The 23,369-nt window shown below is 36.5% G+C and overlaps 3 protein-coding genes across 7 annotated transcripts; 1 reads left to right on the top strand and 2 right to left on the bottom strand.

The window, feature by feature from the left end:
- The first annotated feature begins 5,567 nt into the window (after window positions 1–5,567).
- On the top strand, window positions 5,568–15,876 carry LOC121261684 (lysine-specific demethylase JMJ25). Of its 5 annotated transcripts, none has more exons than XM_041164165.1 (14): window positions 5,568–5,987; window positions 6,805–7,277; window positions 8,618–8,760; window positions 8,842–8,941; window positions 9,536–9,668; window positions 9,776–9,827; window positions 10,181–10,871; window positions 11,041–11,370; window positions 12,215–12,637; window positions 12,758–12,830; window positions 13,534–13,619; window positions 15,040–15,186; window positions 15,341–15,411; window positions 15,583–15,876. In XM_041164165.1, exons 2-14 carry the CDS (start codon window positions 6,855–6,857, stop codon window positions 15,680–15,682), a joined length of 2,772 nt encoding a protein of 923 aa, XP_041020099.1. In that variant the 5' UTR covers window positions 5,568–5,987; window positions 6,805–6,854; the 3' UTR covers window positions 15,683–15,876. The 5 variants fall into 5 exon arrangements, with proteins under 5 accessions (XP_041020099.1, XP_041020097.1, XP_041020098.1 ...); XM_041164163.1 differs by having other exon boundaries at window positions 6,684–7,277; XM_041164164.1 differs by having other exon boundaries at window positions 6,672–7,277; window positions 15,040–15,159.
- Window positions 15,877–16,031: 155 nt separating this feature from the next.
- On the bottom strand, window positions 16,032–17,926 carry LOC121261685 (psbP domain-containing protein 7, chloroplastic). Its single transcript, XM_041164166.1, has 3 exons — window positions 17,264–17,926; window positions 16,583–16,802; window positions 16,032–16,427 (listed from the first exon to the last, which is right to left on the bottom strand). The coding sequence occupies exons 1-3, from the start codon at window positions 17,607–17,609 to the stop codon at window positions 16,091–16,093; spliced, it is 903 nt and encodes a 300-aa protein (XP_041020100.1). The 5' UTR covers window positions 17,610–17,926; the 3' UTR covers window positions 16,032–16,090.
- A 1,201-nt stretch (window positions 17,927–19,127) lies between these two features.
- LOC121261683 (zinc finger protein GAI-ASSOCIATED FACTOR 1-like) lies at window positions 19,128–23,270 on the bottom strand. Its single transcript, XM_041164160.1, has 3 exons — window positions 22,727–23,270; window positions 21,114–21,510; window positions 19,128–20,343 (listed from the first exon to the last, which is right to left on the bottom strand). Exons 1-3 carry the CDS (start codon window positions 22,911–22,913, stop codon window positions 19,356–19,358), a joined length of 1,572 nt encoding a protein of 523 aa, XP_041020094.1. The 5' UTR covers window positions 22,914–23,270; the 3' UTR covers window positions 19,128–19,355.
- Between the last annotated feature and the right edge of the window lie 99 nt (window positions 23,271–23,369).

Below are 23,369 nucleotides of genomic sequence, written 5' to 3'. Positions count from 1 at the left end.
AAAACCAATAAAATATTTAAATAATATTATTAATGTGATGGGCATATATTAGGTGAATATTATATTTCAACTAGAATTGTTTCTATTTTTTAAAATCCATAGGATAGTATTAAAAGTGTATTTGGTTGTATGCGTTTGGTTAACAAACTCACCTCAACTCATTTCAATTCATCGTTACAATTTTTTTAAATCTCAATATAAAATATAATAAACAATTCAACTTTTTCAAATTTTAAAATAATAATAATATTAAAAAATAATATTCTAACAATATTTTATCATCATAACTCAACTCAACTCAACTCAGTTCAACATCCAAACACACCCTTAACTATGATTAGAAATATAATTTAAGAATAAATCTTCTGACCGATTAGTCTATTATTTTCTAAATAACAGTCATTCAATAGGTGAGTGCCAAATAAGCTCTCCATCTTTAACTTACATGTGACTGCACATCAGGAGATTTGAAATTATTTCCCCCCTCTCCTCTCACGGTAAATAAGAAAATTCATCTCCTCTCTTGCATGGCCCTCTACAGCTCTGCTCCCTTTGCAATCTTCAGCCTAGGCTTGTTGAAGGCTTACCATTTCTCCTTAGAACAACACAACTTTTATTATAGTAGATCATGCCGAGATGAAGAGAAACTGCAATGGGTGGCTAAGAAACTTGCGCCGATCTCTGTGTCCCAATCTCAAATCGATCGTTTGGATCTTGGCAAGGCTGAGTCTTGATGGAGGGCAATGGTTCGCGGCTTCGTGGAGGTTGTCCATCCATAAGGGTATCGATAAAGACAAGGTTGATTTAAAAAATAGAATTAGAGGTTATTCAGGATCAAGGAACAACAAAAAGCAAAAATCCAGTCGTACATCTTCAACAATAAACCCACAAGGATAGGATTGGTCAGAACTTAGAGAGAGAGAGAGAAAAAAAAAAGCAAAAGGAATGAAGAACGACGAGAAAGAAGATGGGATTGAGATGAGGAAGAAGACAAGATAGTATTCATGGGTATTGGTTTAGTTGGGGGCGACGAGATGGTGTTTCTACATAAATTTTAATTATTCAGTGTGATGACCCTTATGTGATTTGTGTGGAATTGATGATGTGGCAGATACTATTGGTGGCTATTAAAACCCTTGGAATGGACGGAGCGGTGCAAAGTAGAACTCATAATTTAATTGTCTTGCCACATTCCGCTTGACAAGACTCGTGTTATTTCTATTTTTTTTATAATTTTCAATTTTAACCCTATTATTAACACACATTACAAAAGTTAACAATGATACAAGACGTTATGCTTTTTGGGTCAAGGATATACATTTATTTTATTTCGATTTTGTCTTGAAAACTATTATAATAACAAAAAAATCTTGTAAATTTATAAATTTACATGATTTCATATAATATGTTAATTTCACTTTATAATAAAATAACTTTTTTAATGCCAGCTAGTTTTTGTGAAAACACTTGTCTCTCTCCTAAACATTTTTCTCTCCATACTCAAGTGAAAAAATATGTAGATTCTCGTTGCTGGTTGGTGATACAGTAATGGCGTAATGGTTTTCTTAGTGTTAGTATGATGGGATTCAAAAGAGAGATTATAATAGAGTCAAAACTCTTCATACTTGTGAAAGAACTTGTTCTGTTACGTATCACAAAGAGTGGGTGGAAAGGAGAGAGTACTTTAGTGTTGGGTCCAAAGATAGTGCAATGACTTGGAGGAGCAATGGAAGAATGCTTGAGTGGGGAAAATAATGATTTTTATACGACAAATAGGGAAGGATGTCGCAGTTTTATAGCACAGAAGTGCTCAAATAGTCGAGAGCGCTATATGGTGGTGGCAGAGTATTGCGAGGGAGGAATAAGTTTCTTGTTAGTACTTGAAGGTGAAGGGGGAGGGGATGGAGGAGACTGTGGGAGGCTCTGTTGGAGAATACATTGGAAGGGAGAAACAAATATGGGTTGCATGGAGGAACTCGTATCAGTTTCAAGGTACCCTTAGCTTCATCCTAGTGGGTAAGTTGAAAGCACTAAAAAAAGATTTGAAGCTTTGGAATATGCAGTCTTTTGGAGATATAGGGGAGTGCAAGAAAAGCAAGGTGATGCTGATCCAGAAGTTTGAGAGGTTACAAGAGACTTTGCCTCTTACACAGGACGAGTTAGCACAAATGACAATGTTGGCTGAGGACCTTGAAATGATTATATTATTATAAGAGACGTCATGGCTTCAAAAATCGAGAGCCTTGTGGTTGAGGAAATGAGATCGAAGTACCAAGTCTTTCCATAGAATTGTGAACTCCTATAAGATAAACAACAATATTGAGATGCTGAAAATTGACGGTGTTAAGTGTAAGAAAGAGCATGTTATCCATAATTATGTAGTAGATTTCTTTGAGCAGCTTCTAACCAAGCGGGAGGGATGGCGACCTACCCTTAATGGTCTTACTTTTGACGCTATTGAGCCAAACGATGTATCTTGGATGGAGAGGGTCTTGAGGAGTTGGAGGTTTACAATGTAGTGAGGAAAATGGGTAAAGACAAGGCATTGGGGCCTGATGGTTTCTCTATGGGTTTCTTTCTAACTTGTTGGGAAGTGATAAAATAAGATCTTATAAGGGTGTTTCAGGAGCTATTCTCAATTGGAAAATTTGAGAAAAGTTTTAACATCGCTTTTATTGCATTGATACCAAAAAAGGTGAGAGCTATAGAGGTTAAGAGTTTTGGCCCATAAGCTTAGTGAATGAGGTATATAAGATAATTTTCAAAGGGCTGGCGAATCGTGTAAGTGAGGTTGTGGGGAAGATCATTACAAAACCCCCAAAATACTTTTGTAAAAGGGAGACAGATTTTTTATGCGGTTCTTATTGCCAATGAATATCTGGATAGTAGATTAAAGGCTGGCACAATAGGGATCATTTGCAAGCTAGACATGAAGAATGCGTATGATCACGTTAACTGAAATTTCCTTCTCTACGTTATTGGGAGGTGTGGTTTTGGGGAGAAGTGGTGGTTGTGGATTCGTTGGTGCATATCAATGGTGAAATTCTCAATGTTGATAAATAGTAGTCCAGCTGGTTATTTTCATAGCACACGAGGTCTAAGACTAAGAGATTCGTTGTCGTCATTGTTGTTTGTTATTGTGATGGAAGCGCTTAATAGGATGGCCTCGGCATTGGTTAATAATGGTTTCGTGGATGGCTTTTCGATCGAAACCCTGGTGGAGAGGTTAATCATTAACACATCTCACTTCCTATGACTTACATGGGCCTTTCGTTAGGGGCTCATTCGAGAGCATCTTCTTTATGGGACACATTGGTTGAGAAAGTAGAGTGGAGACTGACACGATGGAAAATGATGTATTTATCAAAAGGTGGTAGGATTACGTTGATTAAAAGTATTTTATCTAACCTACCAATTTATTTTTTATCCTTGTTTCCTATACTTTTAAGTGTGGTAGTTCGAATTGAGAAACTCCAAATGATTTCTTGTGGTGTGGAATGTGGGAGGAGTTCAAGTTTCACCTAGTTAAATGGGAGAATGTATGCCGCCTCATTTCTAACGGTGGTTTGGGCATTAAGAGAATTGGGATCTTTAATCGGATGTTACTTGGTAAATGGTTGTGGAGATATCATAAAGAACCATAAGTTCCGTGAAAATTGGTGATTGAGAGCAAATATGGAGGTTTATTGGGGGGATGGTGCACTAAAGAAGTAAGGGGGCATATGGAGTGGGTTTGTGGAAACACATTCGAAGAGGATGAGAAGTCTTGACTAGACACACTAGACTTCATTTGGGTGAGGGCTCTAGGATTAATTCTGGAGAGATATTTGGTGCTGTAATAGTACTCTACAAGAGATATTCCCTTCATTGTTCAATGTTGCTAGTGCTAAAGATGTCTCAATGGCAGAAGTCATGGAGATATTCGGGGGCAGATCTGTTGGAACATCATCTTTATTAGGGTGTCACAAGACTGGAAAATGAGTAGTTTTGAAGATTTTAATAACCTTTTGCACTCCATAAAACTGAGCATTTAGCAGAAAGACTCAATGTGGTGGATATCTAATGGTAAATGGATATTCTCGATTCACTCTTTTTATAAGGCTTTCACACAAGAACCCAAAACTCAGTTTCCGTAAAGAAGGCTTCAGAGACATAAGGTGTTTCCCAAAGTAATTTTTTTTTTTTTTTTTTGTGTAGACAACCTCTCGTTGGGAAAAATTCTCACAACCGACAACTTGAGAAAACGAAGGGTAATCATTGTAAATTGATGTTGCCTGTGTAGAGAAGAGGGAGAGTCTGTAAACCATCTCCTACTACATTGTGAGACAACTCGGGTATTATGGAATGAGGTGTTTAGGAGATTAGACTTGTCTTGGGTTATGCCGGAGACAATGGTGGCAATGTTAGCCAGTTGGACAAATTTAAGAGGCATGCAACATATTAAAACTGTCTGAAAGATGATCCCTATATGCATTATATGGTGTTTATGATAGGAGTGTAATGACAAGACATTTGAAGACAAGGAGAGATCGCAAGAGGAACCGAAAGATTTATTCATTAGAACACTTTGTACTTGGGCCATTGCTGTTGACTTGAATGACGTGAACCTTCATAATTTTCTTGTCTATAATGCGCTTACGTAGCGAAGGGCATGCCTTTATTTTTATTATTTAGAATTCTGTATTTGGTTCTGCCTATTCTTTGATTAATAAAATTTGTTTACTTATAAAAAAAGAAATAACTTTACATATTGACATAACATATCATATTACGCCAATTTATAAGTTACTTTTTAAAAATCACTTTATAGCTAAGTCATTATTCTTTTACTTACCAACTTGGTATACTGTGGTTGAAATACTTTTTGATGTAAAATAAATTTCATAATATATTTTAAAATCAATTTTACACTATTATATTGGCTTTTAGATATAAATCAATTATAATGAAAAATAATATATGCAATTTTAGGGACGTGCAAGTTTTACACACTTTCTTAAAAAAATAAATAAATTTGAGATTCATATAAAAAAATTATTTTTTTATAATAGATATCACTTTGTTTAAATAAAGTGCGTAAGACTTACATATTTTAAGATTAAGACTGTATCTAGTATTACTCAACTTCGATTTAAGCTTTTATAATAGAATTATTTTATTCTCAAATCAGTGTAGAGAGTACATTATCAACATCACTTAAATGATAAGATTTAGTTTATAAAATTTAAAATAAAAAATTTATCTTCAAAATATATAATAGAATGTAAATTTTATAATAACAAAGAAAATACTAGTATGTCGCCCCAACTTGACCGCTCTTTTTGACTGCTTGGCAAAATTTTTTTTTTTTTTTTTACTTAGTGATTAAAGAAGTATTTTTAAGTATATCGATATATATTTTTTATTTTTTAAAAATATTTAAATATGTTAAAAAAATGTGAAAAAAAAAAAAAAAAAAAAAAACAGACTGGGCGGCATAGTAACATTGCCCTAATAACAATACCCTTTATAATATATTTTCCGGTAGACAAAGAGACATAAACAAGTTAACAACACCCCATTCGTGCGCATTGTCGATAGAGTTAGGAGCGGACATGGAACCCATCGTAATTCCCAAGCAGTTGGCTTTTACCGCTCCTGATTTGTATTATTTTTCCACGATACGAAAAATAAACAGTTCGCTCGTAAATTTTTAAAATTTGTTTTGGTAATTTTGCTGATACCTACCTAGTGCACTGTCTGGAAGCCCAGAGGAAGAGTGAGCGTGAAAGAGGGGGCATAAGAAGAAGCCGAAAGAACGGAGTTTTGAACTGTTGGGACTGACAGCAAAATTGGGCGAGAGAGAGTTCTGGAATTCCCAGATTTCCTTATTACACTTTTCTTAAGACATAACTTGTGGGTATCTCCGCTCCACTGGGTAGTTTCGTATATTTATGTTGTCGAGTTTCTTTCTCATTGTTCAACCCTATTTCAAACCCTAGTTTCAGGTACATCTCTCTCGTATTATCTTTATTGCTTTTCTTTTAATTAATATATATATAGATGTGTGTGCGTGCATGCCTGTTCTTGAACTCTATGCCTTTGAGAAATTCTTGCCTATTCAAGATTTAAGATTGATTTTTTTCCGGGTATAGTAATTTATTTGGAGACAAATGCTGTTTGTTTTATTTCCTACTAAACCCATGTGATATTCTTTTGAATTATTTTTTCAAGTATGTGCGTTCCTTTATGGGTTGCTTGATTAATTTGTTTCGTTCATTATATTTTTAGGGTTTTGATGTTAAGAGTATGCAATCCCTCATGTATCATTTTTTTTTTTATGAGATCTACCCTATAACATATAGTCCTAACCTGGGATCGCCCCTGCCTCGAGATCATGGGGGATTCTGGCTCAGCAGACCTCATGGCGTGAGTTCATAGAGTTACATGTGTTCCTTGCACTAATTCTAGTTTCAAGTCTACTCATTGAACCATCTTGCAGCATATAGCACTTTTATTGAATCTCATGCCATTTATGGCTGGTTTTGGATGCCTTCTTTCTTCACCTTTGCATAGGGCTGCTCCTTGGCAGTTGGTCATTGCCAGCTGGTTCCCAGTGTTTGGTTTCTTTTGCATGTACAGCATCATTTGATGGCTTTTTACTAATTTAGTATTTGTGGTAAGTGTTAAAGGATTATCTGCAGGTTGCTCTTGTTGGTCCTAGTGCTCTGCATGTTGTTTACCTTTGGAGTTTACCATAGCGTGAGTTGATGGATAATCCCCGAACGACATCTGGGAATGCTGAGGATAATGTTGGAATTCCAGATGATTTGCGTTGCAAGAGGTCGGATGGGAAACAGTGGAGGTGCACTGCAATGTCCATGCCTGATAAAACAGTATGTGAGAAGCACTACATCCAGGCAAAGAAGAGGGCAGCTAATTCTGCAATGAGAGCTAATCTAAAGAAAGCCAAGAGGAAGTCAATAGGCGAGAGTGATATTTACTTGGAGAGTAAGAGTGATGATTTTGATGAACCGCCTATGAACACAAAAGTTGAGGATCATCCTCATGTCCCTGGGAAAAAGCTGTTTGAGAAGGTATCAAAAAATCAGTTTCGCTATTCACCTGATACACCACCTATGAGGAGTTTACCTGGACGTAATCCTTCAAAGGCAAATGAAAATTTACAAAGAGATGCTGGACAGTTTGAAGAAAACTGGAGGTCTTATAAGACACCGCCTGCTTCTGCCATGGAATCATCCAAGCAGAGATCACAAAGGAGCTTTGATGCTACAACGGTGAGTTGAGTTGCAAAACATTTGGCTTCATCTCTTGAGGACAAGCATATATTCAATTTTTGTAGAGTAAATAGAAACCCTTAACTCATATCCATATAGAAACAATTAACTTACATTAACCCCTAGGGGTTGGCTCAAGTGGTAAAGACCTTGGTCTTGGTGGTATGCTCCCTCCAAGGTCCAAGGTTCGAATCCCACTAGGTGCAAATAATCTCTAGGGGCCATCAGACTGGGGGGTCTTCCTCTTGAATTAGCCGAGGTGCACTTGCGGGAAACTTCTTTTTGAGGGCCTATGCACTCCCTAGATTAGTCGGGACAGTGTTCCTGGACACCCGGTGCCAATAAAAAAAAAAACAATTAACTTACATTTTTATATTCTCAATTTTTTTTTGTCCGTGTGTTTTAGTTGTAACTTTCTAGGAGAACCTTCTGCGTAGCCTGTGTACTTAAGTTGTTCTTCTTTTTCTAATAAATTTATTACTTATCAAAACAAAAGAAAAAAGAAAAGGAAAGCATGGAAGGATCCTAGAGTGAATGCCCTGTAGGAAGAGTGCCCAAGAAAGTCTTTTATACTTTAAGATACATTGTTCAAAGGAGGGTAACACCACTGTAGATAAACTATATACGAACTATCTGTGATGAATGGTATGTCTTGCTCTTAGCTTCCTTGTAAGTATGAGAAAAAGAAACTGATATCTGGTATAAAATTGAACATCTTTTTAATGGCACGAGTGGTATCCTGGGACCTTTTTAAAATATTTGTTTATTTAATGTGTTCATTTTTTACACTCTCTTAAACTCAATGAATTCTCCTCCATAATGACGATACAGCTGTTAATGTCCAAATGTCCAAATAACAACAGCCTTGGCTCCAGCTCTTTTACTGTCTTTCAAGCCAGATGATCCCATGAAAGAAAGGACAGCCTGATGATTATCCTTTCTTCAAACCTTTTGACACCTTGGTTCTCAAGTGAGCTTCAAAGTTAGAGTAGAGAAAATCATGAGGAAATTATTATTGTTGTTATGATCTCTCTGCAGCTTATTAATATAGAGCGACTGAAGGCTGAAAGTTACAATTCAAGCCACACGATGTTAAGGATACATGATACATCATATGTCCCTTTATTATTGTCATCAAGAGTCTATCTGTAAGAATCATGAGGTCAAAAGTCAATACAGATAATTGATTTTTCCCAGGAGATTCCATGCTATGTGAGCAAGTGCTGGTTGGGGGTTTCCATAACTCAGTATTATAATCCTTTGATTATTAGTTAGTTACCACTGCTTTACCTTTTTTTATTTTTATAATCTGACACTGAGGTTTACAAGCTTTTTTTCAGGAATACTCGGATGGGAGCATGGATTCCTCTGAAAATGCTGGGGGGCAAACATGCCACCAGTGCCGAAGGAATGATAGGGACATAGTTATTTGGTGCCTCAGATGTGATAAGAGAGGATATTGCCATAGCTGTATCTCCACATGGTTAGGGTTTCATGATTTAGATACAAGTTAATATTCTTGTTTCAACTTTTACTACTTGGTATTTATGCGTCAATATCTCAGGTACTCGGATATCCCATTGGAAGAAATCCAGAGAAGTTGTCCTGCATGTCGTGGTACATGTAATTGCAAAGTGTGCTTGCGCTTGGATAATTCAATAAAGGTATTTCGTGTATGGATTGAAAGCTTTTTTTAACATCATTAAATGTAACGACGCGGAAGATGCAAGCCATATCTAGGCTCATACTCCATAAGGATTGGTCTAGTTTACAATTGGAGTCCCATGAAATCATTATAAAGGGCTTCAACTTTGCCCTCCCAAGGAATGTGGAATCCATTCAGATACATAATCACAGAATTTTTGTATTACAATCTTCCCCCCTTACATTCCATAGGTTGGGTTTGGCTCATAGCTCGCACGACTCAAATCCCACAAGTTGGGTTTGAGTCTGATACCATTGGTAGTGACCCAAGGAAGGCTCAAGCCACATTTAGGCCATACACCAAAAGATTAGTCAATATATATATTTTTTTGATAAGTCAAAATATTAGTCAATATTACAATTGGAACTCCTTAAAATAATAATGAAGGGCTTTAACTTCTCCATCCCAAGCAATGTGGGATCCCATTCACCACCTTCTCATAACACAATCACACAATTTGCAATATCATATTAAGTTTCAATAATCTCACAAAACATGCATACCTAGTTTCGTTGGGCATGATTCTATGATTACTCTGACGAATGAGTTTCAGGTAAGGATTCGTGAGATACATGTTCTAGACAAGTTGAAATATCTCCACTGCCTGTTATCTTCGGTGCTTCCAGTAGTTAAGCAAATTCATCATGAGCAGGCCTTTGAAGTAGAACTAGAAAAAAAGTTGCAAGGTAAGATGCCTATGATGCTCCAATTGAAATTTAATTTAATTTTTTTTATTTGGGTATATATCTTTTATATTTTACTTGACAAAATTTGTGTTCATATATGTCTTCAGGAAATTCGTGTCTTGCCAGGACAAAGTTGAATGCAGATGAGCAGATGTGCTGGTACCTTACGAGCACTTATGAATTTTGCATGAATATTGGTTGGTTTATAAGACATCAAAGCCTCAAAAAGTATTTATGGGAAAGTTTTCAACATGATACTATTGCATCTGATTTTAGCTATTTGTCTTCAATAGGAAAGGAAAAGATTTTAATTTTTAGTTCATCTCTTGTATACTTCCTGTGTACTTGGGCTATGCCTATTTACTTGTCAATAAAAATTTCTTATTACTTATAAAAAAAAAGGTTCATTTTGATTTCTGATTCCCTTTCTTCATTTCTTCATGTGATTTGTTTATATAAAGTTGAGTTCTTGTTTTAGAAGACTGCAGTTCACTCTGATGTTCTTCGTGCAGCAATTTCTGCAGGATACCCATAATAGATTATCATCGGCATTGTGCAAACTGCTCATATGATCTGTGCCTTAGTTGCTGTCAAGATCTTCGGGAAGCATCTCCAACTGGTGTTAACGGTGAATTTGTAGATAGTAAGATTAGTGGGAAAAGTCAGGAGAAAGTAACTGGATCAGAACAAGTGAAAGTATCCAAACTAAGACTAATTTTACCAGATAAGTTTCCGGGTTGGCAAGCCAACAATGATGGCAGTATTCCATGTCCTTCAAAGGAGTATGGTGGCTGCGGTTATTTGTCATTAAATTTAAGCCGCATTTTTAAGATGAACTGGGTTGCAAAACTGGTAAAAAATGTGGACGAGCTTGTTAGTGGCTGCATGATCAACGATACTGGAAGCCCACAAAAGATTGGTTTGGATGATCCCAGACTCTGCCAATATGCTCATAGGGAGGACAGCGATGATAATTTCCTGTACTGCCCAACATCTCAAGATATTAAATCTGAGGGGATTGGAAATTTTAGAAAGCACTGGGCCAGGGGTGAACCTCTCATTGTCAAACAGGTGTTTGATAGCTCATCCACCTCGAGCTGGGATCCAGTGGTTATATGGAGAGGAGTACGGGAGACAGCAGATGAGAAAATGAAAGATGAGAACAGAATGGTGAAGGCCACAGATTGCTTCGACTGGTCTGAGGTAGCTCTAACAGCTCTTTCTTTATATTCTCTGTTCAAGGCTTTTGTGTTTTCGCTCATGTCTCTGTTGATTGTAGTCAAAGAACTTTATATTGGATAGAATGGTAATTGGTTGATAATATCTACTAGTTCGCCTTATATTTTGTTTCCATGGTTTGACATGATGGCAGGTTGACATCGAACTTGGTCAGTTTATCAAAGGCTACTCTGAGGGACGAACTCATGAAAATGGTTGGCCCGAAATGTTGAAGCTGAAGGATTGGCCTTCCCCCAGTGCATCTGAAGAGTTCTTATTGTACCAGAGACCTGAATTTATTAGTAAACTTCCCTTGCTTGAGTATATTCACTCCAAGTGGGGTCTTCTAAATGTTGCTGCAAAGTTGCCCCATTACTCCTTGCAGAATGATGTGGGACCTAAAATTTTTATTTCTTATGGCACTTATGAAGAACTTGATAGAGGTGATTCAGTGACTAATCTCCATTTCAATATGCGTGACATGGTAAGTTATTACTTCTCCCCGTTCTCACTGCCCTATAGTTTATTATATTTACTGTTTAGTGCCTACTTTTTTGTATCCTACCACTGCACTTGATAGCTGTTTTTTTGGTACTTGTGTTGTTAAAATATTAAGAATATGAAATGAGGAAAAATGCTAAGATATTTCTTCCCTTAACTCTTAATCATGCATGCATCTCAAGCTCTAATCTCTTGTTTGATGGTTTACTTTTATATATAATTAAGATGACCCTATTATAAATTAATTTTAAATTTATATTTTATAAGTTCTTTGGAGATCAAACTCTTTTATTTGAAATGAAATCATTATTGAATATTTTGTATTTTATAAATGATAACCAAATAACGCTAGGACAAACTGTTTTTTTTTTTTTTTTTATTGGCACCGGGTGTCTAGGAACAGCATCCCGACTAATCCCAGGGGTGCACAGGCCCTCGGTAAGGAGTTTCCTGCAAGTGCACCTCGGGTAATTCAAGGGAAAAATCACCCAGTCTGATGGTCCCTAGAGATTGTTTGCAGCCGAGAGATTTGAACCTTAGACCTGGGGGGAGCATACCCTCAAGCCCAAGGCCTTTACAACTTGAGCCAACCCTAGGAGTTAACACCAGGACAGACTGTTGTGATGATTTGAATTAAGTTGGCCTCAATTTGTTAAAAATGCATCATATCTAATCTATAAGCTTTTTGATTGAAACCCCTAAACCATGTGTGTACCTTGAGTCTTACATCTTGAGATTTATGTTATTCTTATCCTCTGTTGTGTCATCTGATGTAGCCAACAAAGTGATCTCTCAAAATTTATTGACATCCTCTGAGCTATGGTCAGGTATACCTATTGGTGCATACATGTGATGTGAAGCTAAAAGGTTGGCAGAGGACACAGACAGAAAAATTACAGAAATCCTCCGAGGCATCTGAGGCTAATGAATCATTGCAGGATCCACAAGTAGGTTTGGACAATAGGTCACCTGATATGTCATTTGATGGTCAATATCTGCAGAATACATGTAGGACAAAATTGGATGCCCATGAAAATGAGTCAGTGGTGGATGGAAGTATTGAAACCAATGATATTGAAGAGAATAATGTTTGTGAGCAATCAACCATAGATGGTGGAGAACTTTCAGAAAAGACGCATCCTGGAGTCCTCTGGGATGTGTTTCGCAGGCAGGATGTTCCAAAGGTGACTGAATATTTGAGAATTCACTGGAAGGAATTTGGGAAGACTGATATTGTGTCAAATGACTTTGTAAGTTCTGTTCTCACAATCTCATAAAGAAATTGCTCCTTTATTTGGATTGAATGAACATATTTTATTGTATTTGGCTTGTTTTGTTATATGTTTCTTATCAAACCTTTTAAATTTCAGGTGAAAAGGCTTCTTTATGATGAAACATTGTTCCTGAATGAGCATCATAAAAGAAAGTTGAAGGAAGAATTTGGTAAGGACAAGTAGCAATTGATTTTTCCAATTATTAATCAAGCTTTTGAGGAGGTTGTAATATTGTTCAATGGTTTTCTGCTATTGTATTAAAGGGAGGGAATGTTCACGAGTTTTTACTTTCTTTTCAGCTTGCTAGAGTGTAATTAGGTGTCTCTTTTGTATACTACCTGTTTACATGGGCTTTGCCTAGTTGCATTCGATCAATAAAGTTTATTACTTTAAAAAAAAAAAAAAATGACCCCTTGACTTGGGCAGTATGTTTGAGATGTGTATAGTATTAACGACCTGGACAAAGTTATGATCCTTTTTAACTTTGTTCACGCTTTGGAGGAGGTACTAATATGACCCTTTTTAAGGCTACCATTTACTGTATTAATGGCCTGGACAAAGTTATGGTGGAGCCAACATTTTAAAATAAATTTTGTTCAACTTATTCAAAACAACGACTATTGGAAGACATGGTGTGTGGATGGAAAATTTGCAGAACACTGCTTTGGCATTTAAAACCTAGTTGGTTCTCGCTTGGACACTTTTCTCAGGTCATGCAATGCTCGGATTCACTCACTAGTGGAGAGTTAATTTTAAATTGGCTTACCAATATCTTTTAATTCTTATATTCCCTGTGATGTGCGTGTTGATGACATTGAATCATAAGTATATTTTTAGATTTTTCTGAATGCCTGTTTGTTCCTCTTCCTCAGGAGTTGAGCCGTGGTCTTTTGAACAGCATTTGGGGCAAGCTGTATTTGTTCCTGCTGGATGCCCCTTCCAAGTGAGAAACCTTCAGGTGAGTTCTCTATGGTTACTGAGTTTTTTTGTTAAATTACTGAGTTTGAATGAAATGATGTTGCATCTCTCGACTTGCGATTGAAATATTGATTTTGAATTCTTGATGAAAGAAAGAGGGGTCTATGATGTTTCACGTTAGAGCATGTGTCTAGAGTAATGTAGAAGTCATGCTTTATTAGAGCTTTAGACTGCTGTTTTATTTTTGGAGTGATGTAGAAATTATGTTTTATTAGAAGCTTATACGGTTCCACTTTTGTTTTTTTTTTTTTTGTTTTTAGTTTTTTTTTTTAATTTTTTTGAGAATGGGGAGGGGTGTGTTAATCCTTGCGGTTAGGTTGCTTTTTTATCTTGGTTACTACTTTCAACATGAAACCAGGGGTCCCATTGGGTGCTTCAAGACTCCACTCTCAACATTCAATGTTTTCATTTAAAAACACATTACTAATACAAACTAATTCAAATGTGTATTCTTTTGATCGGTTTCTCAGTAGTTGACCTAGATATTTAATGAGAAAGGGGCCCTATCAGTATTTGCTAACAGGAGAAATGAATTTCTGAAAAGTGTGGACTGCCCACTAATTGAAAGGAAAACAAAGTTTATTTCAGATCTCAAAAGTGCTGTCCTCAAATGCTTATATTATGTTATGCCATTCTGTGCAAGGTGCTTTATGATGTAACATGTCCCTGGGTGAAAAGTTCAGCAGACACGCTATTCCTTTGTGAACTTCTATAACCACTAGATGGGTTCAATTGAAAAGAGATTCCCTGAATTTATATGTTGTAATTTTTTTGACAATTTGAGGAAACATGGCAAGGTTGTTATGGAATGGTGCTTCATGTGTAAGAAAAATGGTGAATCGATTGATCATTTACTCTTACATTGTGAGGTGGCTAGGGAGTTATGGGATGGGGTTCTTAGTAGAGCTGGATTGAGTTGGGTTATGCCAATGAGAGTGGGGGATCTATTAGCATGTTGGAATAGGCGGCACTGAAGCTCTCAGTTGGCAGCAGCGTGGGGGATGATTCCTTTGTGTATTATGTGGTGTTTATGGATATAAAGGAATGAGAGGTGCTTCAACGACAAGGGGCGAACTGTTGAGGATATCTGGAAATTGTTGTCTTCTTTGCTGCAGTGGTTTTCGGCTATTATTCTTAAAGGAGGAAATGCTCATGAGTTTTTGTTTTCTTTTCAGGTTTCTAGAATATAATTATGTGCTTCTTTTGTATACTTCCTGTGTACATGGGGTTCACCTAGTTTTATTCAATAAAGTTTCGTACTTATAAAAAAAAAAAAAAAAAAAATTATTTTTAGAAAAGCTATTCCAGATGTATTTTTTAGTGAGGTTGCTCGAGATGTCCAGTGAAATTGGATTTGTTTGTAACATTATATTGACGTTCTTCCCTCTTAAAATTTGCAGTCCACTGTTCAGTTGGGCCTCGATTTCTTATCCCCTGAAAGTCTGGGAGAGGCTGTGAGGTTGGCTGAGGAAATTCGCTGTCTTCCAAATGACCATGAGGCAAAACTACAGGTGTTGGAGGTCAGACAAAGGAAATTTTCCCTAGAAGTATTCAGTTCCTTCTTCATCTCAGTCTTTATATTTTAGTTTTATACCTTGATACTGTTCATATGTTTTGTTTTTTTCCCATTTTCTATTGAACTATTCTTGTTCTGTTTATTTTTAGTAAACGTTCTCATTTTTGTGTTGGCTTCTGAGACAGGTAGGAAAAATATCACTTTATGCTGCAAGTTCAGCCATTAAAGAAGTTCAGAAATTGGTCCTGGATCCAAAGTAAGCAAATCTCATCTTAATTTTCTTATCTTGTTGATCAGTTACCCCCTCCTCCTCCACTCCCGCCCGCCCCCCCCCCCCCCCCCCCCCCCCCCCCAACCTGGCTATCTTTTCCGTCCATCTTTTTTTTATAAATGCTGAAAGGCGTATTCTTTTTTCTGTCAATGGCAGACTTGGTGCAGAGCTTGGATTTGAAGATCCTAATTTGACTGCAATGGTTTCAGAGAACTTGGAAAAGATGGTTAAGGGAAGACAGATAACTTGTGCTTGAATTTCTGTACAGTAATTAGGTAGAAGAATTCTAGTGTTTTATAATAGGGAGTCACAGCTCTAAAATTGTTGTTAATATGTAATTTTTGACTCGCGCTTACAATGGTGCTTTTTGATTATAGACAATGCTGCATGCCTCCTTTAATGAAAACCATTGCAGTATATATTAATAAATGTATGCGAACTATCGTGTTATCACATGCCCAAACTGTTTGTTTCTAAGGTTTGTTTTGACATTCTCTCCAATTTTAGTTAGATGCAGCATTAAAATCTTATATAGGATTAACTTTATCTGAAATTCTGAGATGTCTGTCACTTTCTAGAATGGAAAGGTATAGGCAATGAAGACAGTATAAAAAGTATAGCCTTGTTAGGGAAAATTGCAATGCAACTTTGTCTCAGTGTTTGGTCAATTAAACTCTGCAACAGGTGCTGTTTCAGTAATACTAAATGAATGAGCCATTGTGTGGAAGTCTGATTCCACCCTTGACCATGCAGATTCTGGTGCCTGAGCATTTAGTGTGAATAGCCTACCACCACGAGAGCAACAAACTGCAAGATTATGCCGCTGAAATGAGGGGCTCTCAACTCTGAATTCCAGCTCGTAGTATTTGACATTCTTTATTGGATCCTCTCTCAAAGTTGATTCTATCAATGTCCCCATAACATCAGGGCGTCTGCCTGACCCTGTAATGGTCCGAACCACTGCTTCTCCCACTTCTTTTGGTCCTCCAAAAGCTTCAATTCTACAAAGAAATGTTCCAAATTAATTATGGGGTCACTTTAGAACCTTTAATTAGGGCTTGATTTGAAAATGTAGTTCTTATTAACTAGCAAGTTGTACTAAAAAGGACTAGGAAATCATGATCATATATATGTAGACATGTATAGAAGTACTCACGAGAAGTCTTGAGGAACTGGCGACACAATGACACTAACATTGAGCTCACCGGTTGTACCAGGCGGACCAAATGCAACGACCGGTTCACTAACACTCCGCCGCCGATTATTGGACTTGGCAGTGTTGATGGTCGTGGGCGTGTCAAGTTCTCTTTCCAATCTCTCCAGTGCTCGATATAACAGTGTCTGATCCCCAACCCATTTTGCTGGGTACATGAATTCTGTTTATTTGCAACAACAGATACGAAATTAGAGAAGCATCAGTACTCGATCTATAAGATCACTTTAACGACTCACATTAGCTGCATGTATAGTTCAACATATTTTAGACAGATTTTAATCTCTGTATATATATATATATATATATATATATATGCACATATACACATGCACTTATTTCATATATAATCATGGAATCTCTAATAATACCATTTAGATCGATCAAAGACCAGGAATATTGTCCACTCATATTAATGTCATATTGATAAGCCCTTTTTAGGGAGTGGACATTCATGATCTGAATGCCATTTTCTTTTCCTATTTTTCGTCCTCTTTTTATTTTATTTTATTTTTAAGAAAAATTATGGAAAAGTTTTTTTTTCTTTTTGGCTTCAAGGGAACAAAAGAAAGACCCAAAAGAAGAATCTTGACAACATTAATTGTAAGAGTAGAATTCACTAACCAAATCCTTCATTTGTCTGAATGTAACGATTGTACCCTCCAATAGGATAAACCACATCTAGCTTCAGATTCCTCCCAGTTTCCGGCGATAATCCGAGAAGAAAACTTGTTACCCCACCAAAATTTGCACCAAGAGCCACTAGGGAGGCTGACCCAACGCCGACTACCAGCCGCCGACCAAACGTCATTGCTAGCGGTGCAAATTGTTCTGCTGGAGACCTTCCACCAGTCGGCCGGGTTGTCACCTCTTGAACACTCTCTTTCTGGTCACCGGAGGAGTGTGTCATAAAAACCCGGTGAAAATGCACCTTTTTGAATGCATGAAAGTGGTAGTTTTGCAGTGCCATATCTTGCTTTTCTTGTTTGGTTGGGACCGGAATAGCTCATTATATGTACATAGCATGTGTTTTTCCTCGATCGTTGTCGTGTACAAAACACAAATAATGGATTTATGTGGTTGAATATCACAAAAACCAGTACGAGCAGTGTGTCATGATGCACGATTTGAATTGTTTAGTCATTCTGAGGGAAATTGAGAGTAGTTTAATCAGGCCAAGAATTTCAAAAGAAAATAAATTTGTGAAGTGGGCTGAATCTTTTCGATGGTGCAAAATGCTTTTATAGATATATAGATAATGCCAGCTTGCTTTTTCACTCCTAGATAAAGCTTATCTAGTTTTGGTGGTCGTCATTGTTTTTGGTTCAGAGTTCTGGCTAGGAGTACTATAGCGTACGTGTCCTCTCAAACAAATTCCAATTTTTTTTTTTTCCTATTTTCTTTAAACTTATGTTTTTACTCTCACGACAACGTCAAAAATGTGTTTTCTAGATCACCAAGTTCTTAGTCCTAAGAAATTAGTTGTTTTTGTCGCAAAATATTTCCGATCTTAACCTATTGTCGGATTTTTATCACACTACATGATTTTAAACCATCGAATGAATTCAATGCACATTTTTTTTTTATACAGGGGTGGGCGGGGTTCGAACCAGTTTCTCTTGTCTGGAGACCAGAACCTTGTGTTATTTGGTCCAAAGGACCTTGGCATATAGTTTATATTGAAAACCGAAAGATATATATAAGGTTGAGTTGCATGCTAGCTATAAGAAAAATGATAATTTGTGACGGGTTATTTGGACCAATAATATACTCATTTTGATAGAAAATGATCAATTATGTCGCATTATATACGTCTACCTCTTCCCATGCATCAGTTTAAACTTTTGGGATAATTAGTAGTGATTTCACATGGTATCAGAGCAGAGGTCTTAAATTTAAATCCTGACTCTATACTATTTTTTATTTAATTAAATATTTTACGTATTGGACCCACTAATTGAGAGAGAGTTTGGGCCACATGATGTGAGGACCGAAGAGTGTTAAGAATATAATACAAATAAACAAGTCTTTTTTTTTTTTTTTTTTTTTATCAATTTCAATTTTTGAGACAAATGATGATTTCGAAAATAAATGATCACATATAAGTGTTTTTCATTATTTAGGGCGTAAAATGAAACATGGGGTACTGGTAATTTAGCATTCAAATTACTGTTTGTTTAATCCTTTTGTAACCCATAATGTAAATTGTATTTGCATGCATATATATATATATATATATGGAAACGTTCCGCTTTTCGCAATCCATTGAGGCGTAGTAGTACTCCAAATGCGTTGAGTTTGAACTTTTTCCTTATGGCATGGATAAAGATATATATTATCTGAAAAGATAAAAGAAAGAAATTAATGTAGTCCAAGATTAACGCTCGATCGTAGACCTCGCGCGCATGATCAACCCCCAGAGACTTGTGAATTAATTCAAAACTATCAATTGTTCCTTCCAAATGCGTTTAAAGAAAGACAGCTAAGGTACGTCCAATATGCCTCACTCTTTAGCAAGACACTTTCGGTTTCTTTTCATGCATGGCCGCAAGTACGTCACTTCGGCACCAAAGTTACAAGGGAATTAGAAAATATATGGAAAATATTCATTACATGATCATGGACTACTTGCTAGCTAGAAAGCCTTTTGCAAGAAGGGAGTAGGCGTTGATGATCAAGAAAGTTGGAAAAAAAAAAAAAAAAAGAATTCATATTGTCAAACCTCCCACATGGTTTTTTCCATCAGTGTTCGTTGCTCATGAAAGTGACTCAATCCCTGATCAATTCTTTGACCAATATTTCCGTCTTCAAAAGCCATTTCTTCTTGTTGTTGTTCATAAAAACTCCCATGTCTTGCTGCTCCTCCGATCCCCAAGAAATCCACGGTCATCATATCCCCAGTACTTCTACTCCCATTACCTTCTCTTACGGATGCTCTAGTACTAGTACCGAACCCTGCATTTGAGTTTCCACCATGCAATCCGGTATTACTGTTGCTGTTCATGTCTTGCTTTACGTTCTTCATCAATGGATTGTTTTGATCAACGAGATTGCTTAGCATTCCCATATTGCTCATAATTCCCAAGTTATCAAGCATGCGATTTGCGTTGAGAAACTCATGTGATGAGATTTCTTGTTGGCCTTTTTGGATGAACTGGTTTACAAATGATTGATCAAACGATGCCGGGGCCATGCTTGTAACAAAGTTATTCTGCATCAATGTACTACTGTTCATGCCACTATTACTCACGGTTGCGCCCATTTGAGCAGCTTTCTGCAACAATGCTGTAGCGGACATGTGGGGTGAGCCACCTAATTGGTGTCCATTTCCCTTAAAAATGGTTGAAGAAGAACTCGTTTTGGGCTCATGAAGGGAGAAAGCTGGGGGAGAAGAAATGCTTCTGGGACTGCTAAAGAGGCTTCCAGCAGTACTAGTCATGTTCAAGGGCTTTGTAGGGAAAGTCATGAGTTCTTGGGGCAGCAATAATGGAGATTTAGTATCTGCAGATTGGTCGAATCCGGATGTTCCAGTAGTGCTTGATGGGTTTGGATTAATGCTGTTGATCATGGGTACTGAGGACATGAGCTCCGAGACCTGGACTTGTAGATTTGGTCGAGTGTGGGACAATAATCCTTGCTTTACTTTGTTGTTTTCTTCAGATAGGGCATCACAGAAGGCTCTGTGAGTGATGAAGCTATCTCTCCTGCGTAATAATTATAGAGAAGTAAAAAGATGATCACAGACACACACACAGAGAGAGAGAGAGAGAGAGAGAGAGAGAGAGAGAGAGAGAGATTTGATAGGTACTTATTTTAGTGAATTCCTTTAATTTTTTCCCCCTTAATTGAGCAATCAAGGTTCTGTAAAGTTGTATATTTTATTGCAACGAGTGTCGATCCATGTCAATTACAGAAACGAAAGATAAGGACTTCGATCAACTAAACAACTTTATTTAGGGCATTTAGTCAAATTAACAAAGATTTCAACTAAAGCATGCTAGCACTTTTTGAACATAATTATCTTATTGATCATTCATGATGAGGGAAAAAAAAACTGTATTCTCAAGACAATAATCTTCATATATCATGCGACCATACCAAAAAAAGGGAAAATCAATTTGCAAGTTTTTTTTTTTTTTTGACATACCAAACACATTATTAACGTAAGAGGTTTTCGCATCCGCTATTGTACTATATAAGAAAGTACTATTATGCCTTATTTATTTTCACAACCATTCTCGTCTCATCTTATCTAATATTAAAAAAATATATTATAATAATATTTTATTCAACTTCTAACTTTTATCTTAATTTATCCAATCTCATCTCATCTACAAAAACAAACGAGGCATTAATATTTTAACTTGTTTTAAAATTGTAATGAATCTTAAAACAAGTTGTATTAATTATGTCTTGTATGTAGTAGAACTCGAAAAAAAGGTCTTAGATGGATGAATAAATTGACAATCAAAACCTGGAGAAGATGGTGCCACAGTCACATTTGTATTCCCTAGTTCCACAGGTCTTTGAATGAGCTTTCCAATCAGACTGCACTGCATACTTCTTGGAGCACTTCTCACATTTCCATTTTTTCTCCCCATGTTTTCTACTAAAATGCTTTTTAATGCCAGTAAGATCACCTAATGCACGAGCCGGGTTGTGATGTACACATGAAGTTTCTGGGCAAACATACACCCGCTTTCTGATTTCATTGCTCGTTCTTTGCTTAAGCTTCCATGGTAGATTATGGCCTCGCCGATGCAGTTGAAGGTTTTGGTCCCTTTGGAACCCCTTTTTGCAAATTTCACAAACAAATCTATTTGTAGCCATAAGGGTGTTTGGTGATAGAGAGATGACTTCAGCTGTTGGATCTGCATATATATATACATATATATATATATACAGAGAGAGATTTTGTACAAATTATTATAAGTATGTAACGCATTAAACTCGAATTATAATGTTTTTTATTTTTTCAAAGAAACATTTAATTAATTTCTGTATTTTTGAAGTGATTAATTATATTTTCATCTCTTTTTTCAAATGAATGCTTAGACACGTACACATGAACCAAAATATGAGTGTAGAGTACTACCCAATGACAAGACACTAAAAAGCAGTGTTTGAAACAAAATAATCCTATCCTTCAAAGCTAATATTTTGGGCGCTCGATCGGTCGGTGGAAACAAGAGAATCTTTGAGAGAGAGAGAGAGAGAGGAACCTCAACCTACAGATCATCACTTTTTTTTTGTAGTAATTAAGGATGTTCAGCTCTTTTACCTCATCAAACAGTCAAAACCAAGATAAAGAAAAAGGAGGAGGGCGGCCAAGGCAAGCCAACAGTCCACTACAATGATTGTACTAATCCCAAGCTATCCAATAATTGAAGAATCCCTTCCAACTACTTCATTACACATCAATAATTCACCATTTTCATTACACAAAAAGAAAATAAAGAAAATCGGAAAACCCATGACTTTATGGCTACTTGAACTGAATTAAATTTTATTCCAAATTAGTCTTTATTTTCGTCCTTTCACTAAGAAATTAATATAGACGCATGACAAGAAATTCCAAAATAGCAGCATGTGACAGGCCATGAAGAACGGCAGCTTGATGTTTTTTTGTTGTTTTTATTCTTGGAATTAAACCCACCTAATCATTTTTTTTAATGGAAGATGATCTAGAAATTCAATGGATCAAATTACTGAAAGATCGAGTTTTTTTAGAAAATCTAAAGCCAAATAAATACAAAAGGAAATTAAAGAAAAACTGAAAAACAAACGTTGAAGAACATCATGTCCAGTTATTAAAATCATGCTGGACTCATAAGCATGTTAAAACCAAGGAACGCTCTTGTTTCTTTCCCATTTCTACAACATCACACTTGATTTCAACAAACCAGGCCAATACTTCAAATCCAATTGATTGATTTGAATCAAATGGCTGTCGGTGCAAAAAGATCATCACCATGCACAGAGAGAGAGAGAGAGAGAGAGAGAGAGAGAGATGAAATACTCAAAATCAAGATATGATGATATGAGTCATGATCAAAGTAATTCCATAAACTAGATGAAATTTATAACCTGGAGTTCCGGGTAGGTTTCTTTTCTTCTTAACATGAGATGGAGGTTGCTGCTGTTTAGTAGTAGAGGAACCATTGAGCTGATCTGCACTCAGCTGCTGATCTCTTTTTTGTTGAACTTCTTCTCCACCACCAGTCTTACCAGAAGTAGTGAAGCTCCCATCCTCACCACCTGTGGTATTCGACATTGAAGGAAGATAAAATATGAAAAGAGATTGGATATTATTCAAACTTTTTGTCTTCTTTCTTTCTCCTTTGCAACCTCTCTCGTTTCTCTCTCTCTCCCTCTCTCTCTTTCTATTAATGTTCTTGGCCGGTGCTCAACAGGAGGAAGCTTGACTGCTTATCAACCAATAAACTAATAAACAAAACAAGCAATTGAAACAGGAAAGATGGGATTTGTTGGAACTAGAGGAAGACAAAAACCAGGAAATTTTCCTTAATTCATTTCTGTTCGTGGATCAGAGAGTTCCTAGCTAGCTAGTACTACTGGCGGAAGAAGAACACAAAGAACCTGGTCTTCTTTGGCCTTGTATCGCAATCATGAATATATAATATGTTTTTTTTTTTTTTTGTAAGTTACTGCGGGATGTAGCATTATATATATGCCCCTATCTTTTGGGGTTTTTAAAGAAATTGCCCTT

The sequence above is a fragment of the Juglans microcarpa x Juglans regia genome, chromosome 4D (assembly GCF_004785595.1).
Source record: "Juglans microcarpa x Juglans regia isolate MS1-56 chromosome 4D, Jm3101_v1.0, whole genome shotgun sequence".
In the NCBI taxonomy this organism is placed as follows: domain Eukaryota; kingdom Viridiplantae; phylum Streptophyta; class Magnoliopsida; order Fagales; family Juglandaceae; genus Juglans; species Juglans microcarpa x Juglans regia.
Note: the sequence above shows the minus strand (reverse complement) of the source record. Positions and strands in the feature narration are given on the sequence as shown.

Bases quoted from the DNA above. Each gene is read 5' to 3' on its own strand.
- LOC121261684 (XM_041164163.1), top strand. From the start codon at position 6,750: ATGGATAATCCCCGAACGACATCTGGGAATGCTGAGGATAATGTTGGA. The intron at 9,828-10,180 runs GTACCTTACGAG...TTCTTCGTGCAG, and splicing joins GCAGATGAGCAGATGTGCTG to CAATTTCTGCAGGATACCCA. The intron at 12,831-13,533 runs GTAAGGACAAGT...CCTCTTCCTCAG, and splicing joins AAAGTTGAAGGAAGAATTTG to GAGTTGAGCCGTGGTCTTTT.
- LOC121261685 (XM_041164166.1), bottom strand. From the start codon at position 17,609: ATGGCACTGCAAAACTACCACTTTCATGCATTCAAAAAGGTGCATTTT. The intron at 16,803-17,263 runs GTTAGTGAATTC...GCAAATAAACAG, and splicing joins TCAGACAAATGAAGGATTTG to AATTCATGTACCCAGCAAAA. The intron at 16,428-16,582 runs GTGAGTACTTCT...ATTTCTTTGTAG, and splicing joins CCAGTTCCTCAAGACTTCTC to AATTGAAGCTTTTGGAGGAC.
- LOC121261683 (XM_041164160.1), bottom strand. From the start codon at position 22,913: ATGTCGAATACCACAGGTGGTGAGGATGGGAGCTTCACTACTTCTGGT. The intron at 21,511-22,726 runs GTTATAAATTTC...ATATATATGCAG, and splicing joins AAACCTACCCGGAACTCCAG to ATCCAACAGCTGAAGTCATC. The intron at 20,344-21,113 runs GTTTTGATTGTC...ATTATTACGCAG, and splicing joins TGTGGCACCATCTTCTCCAG to GAGAGATAGCTTCATCACTC.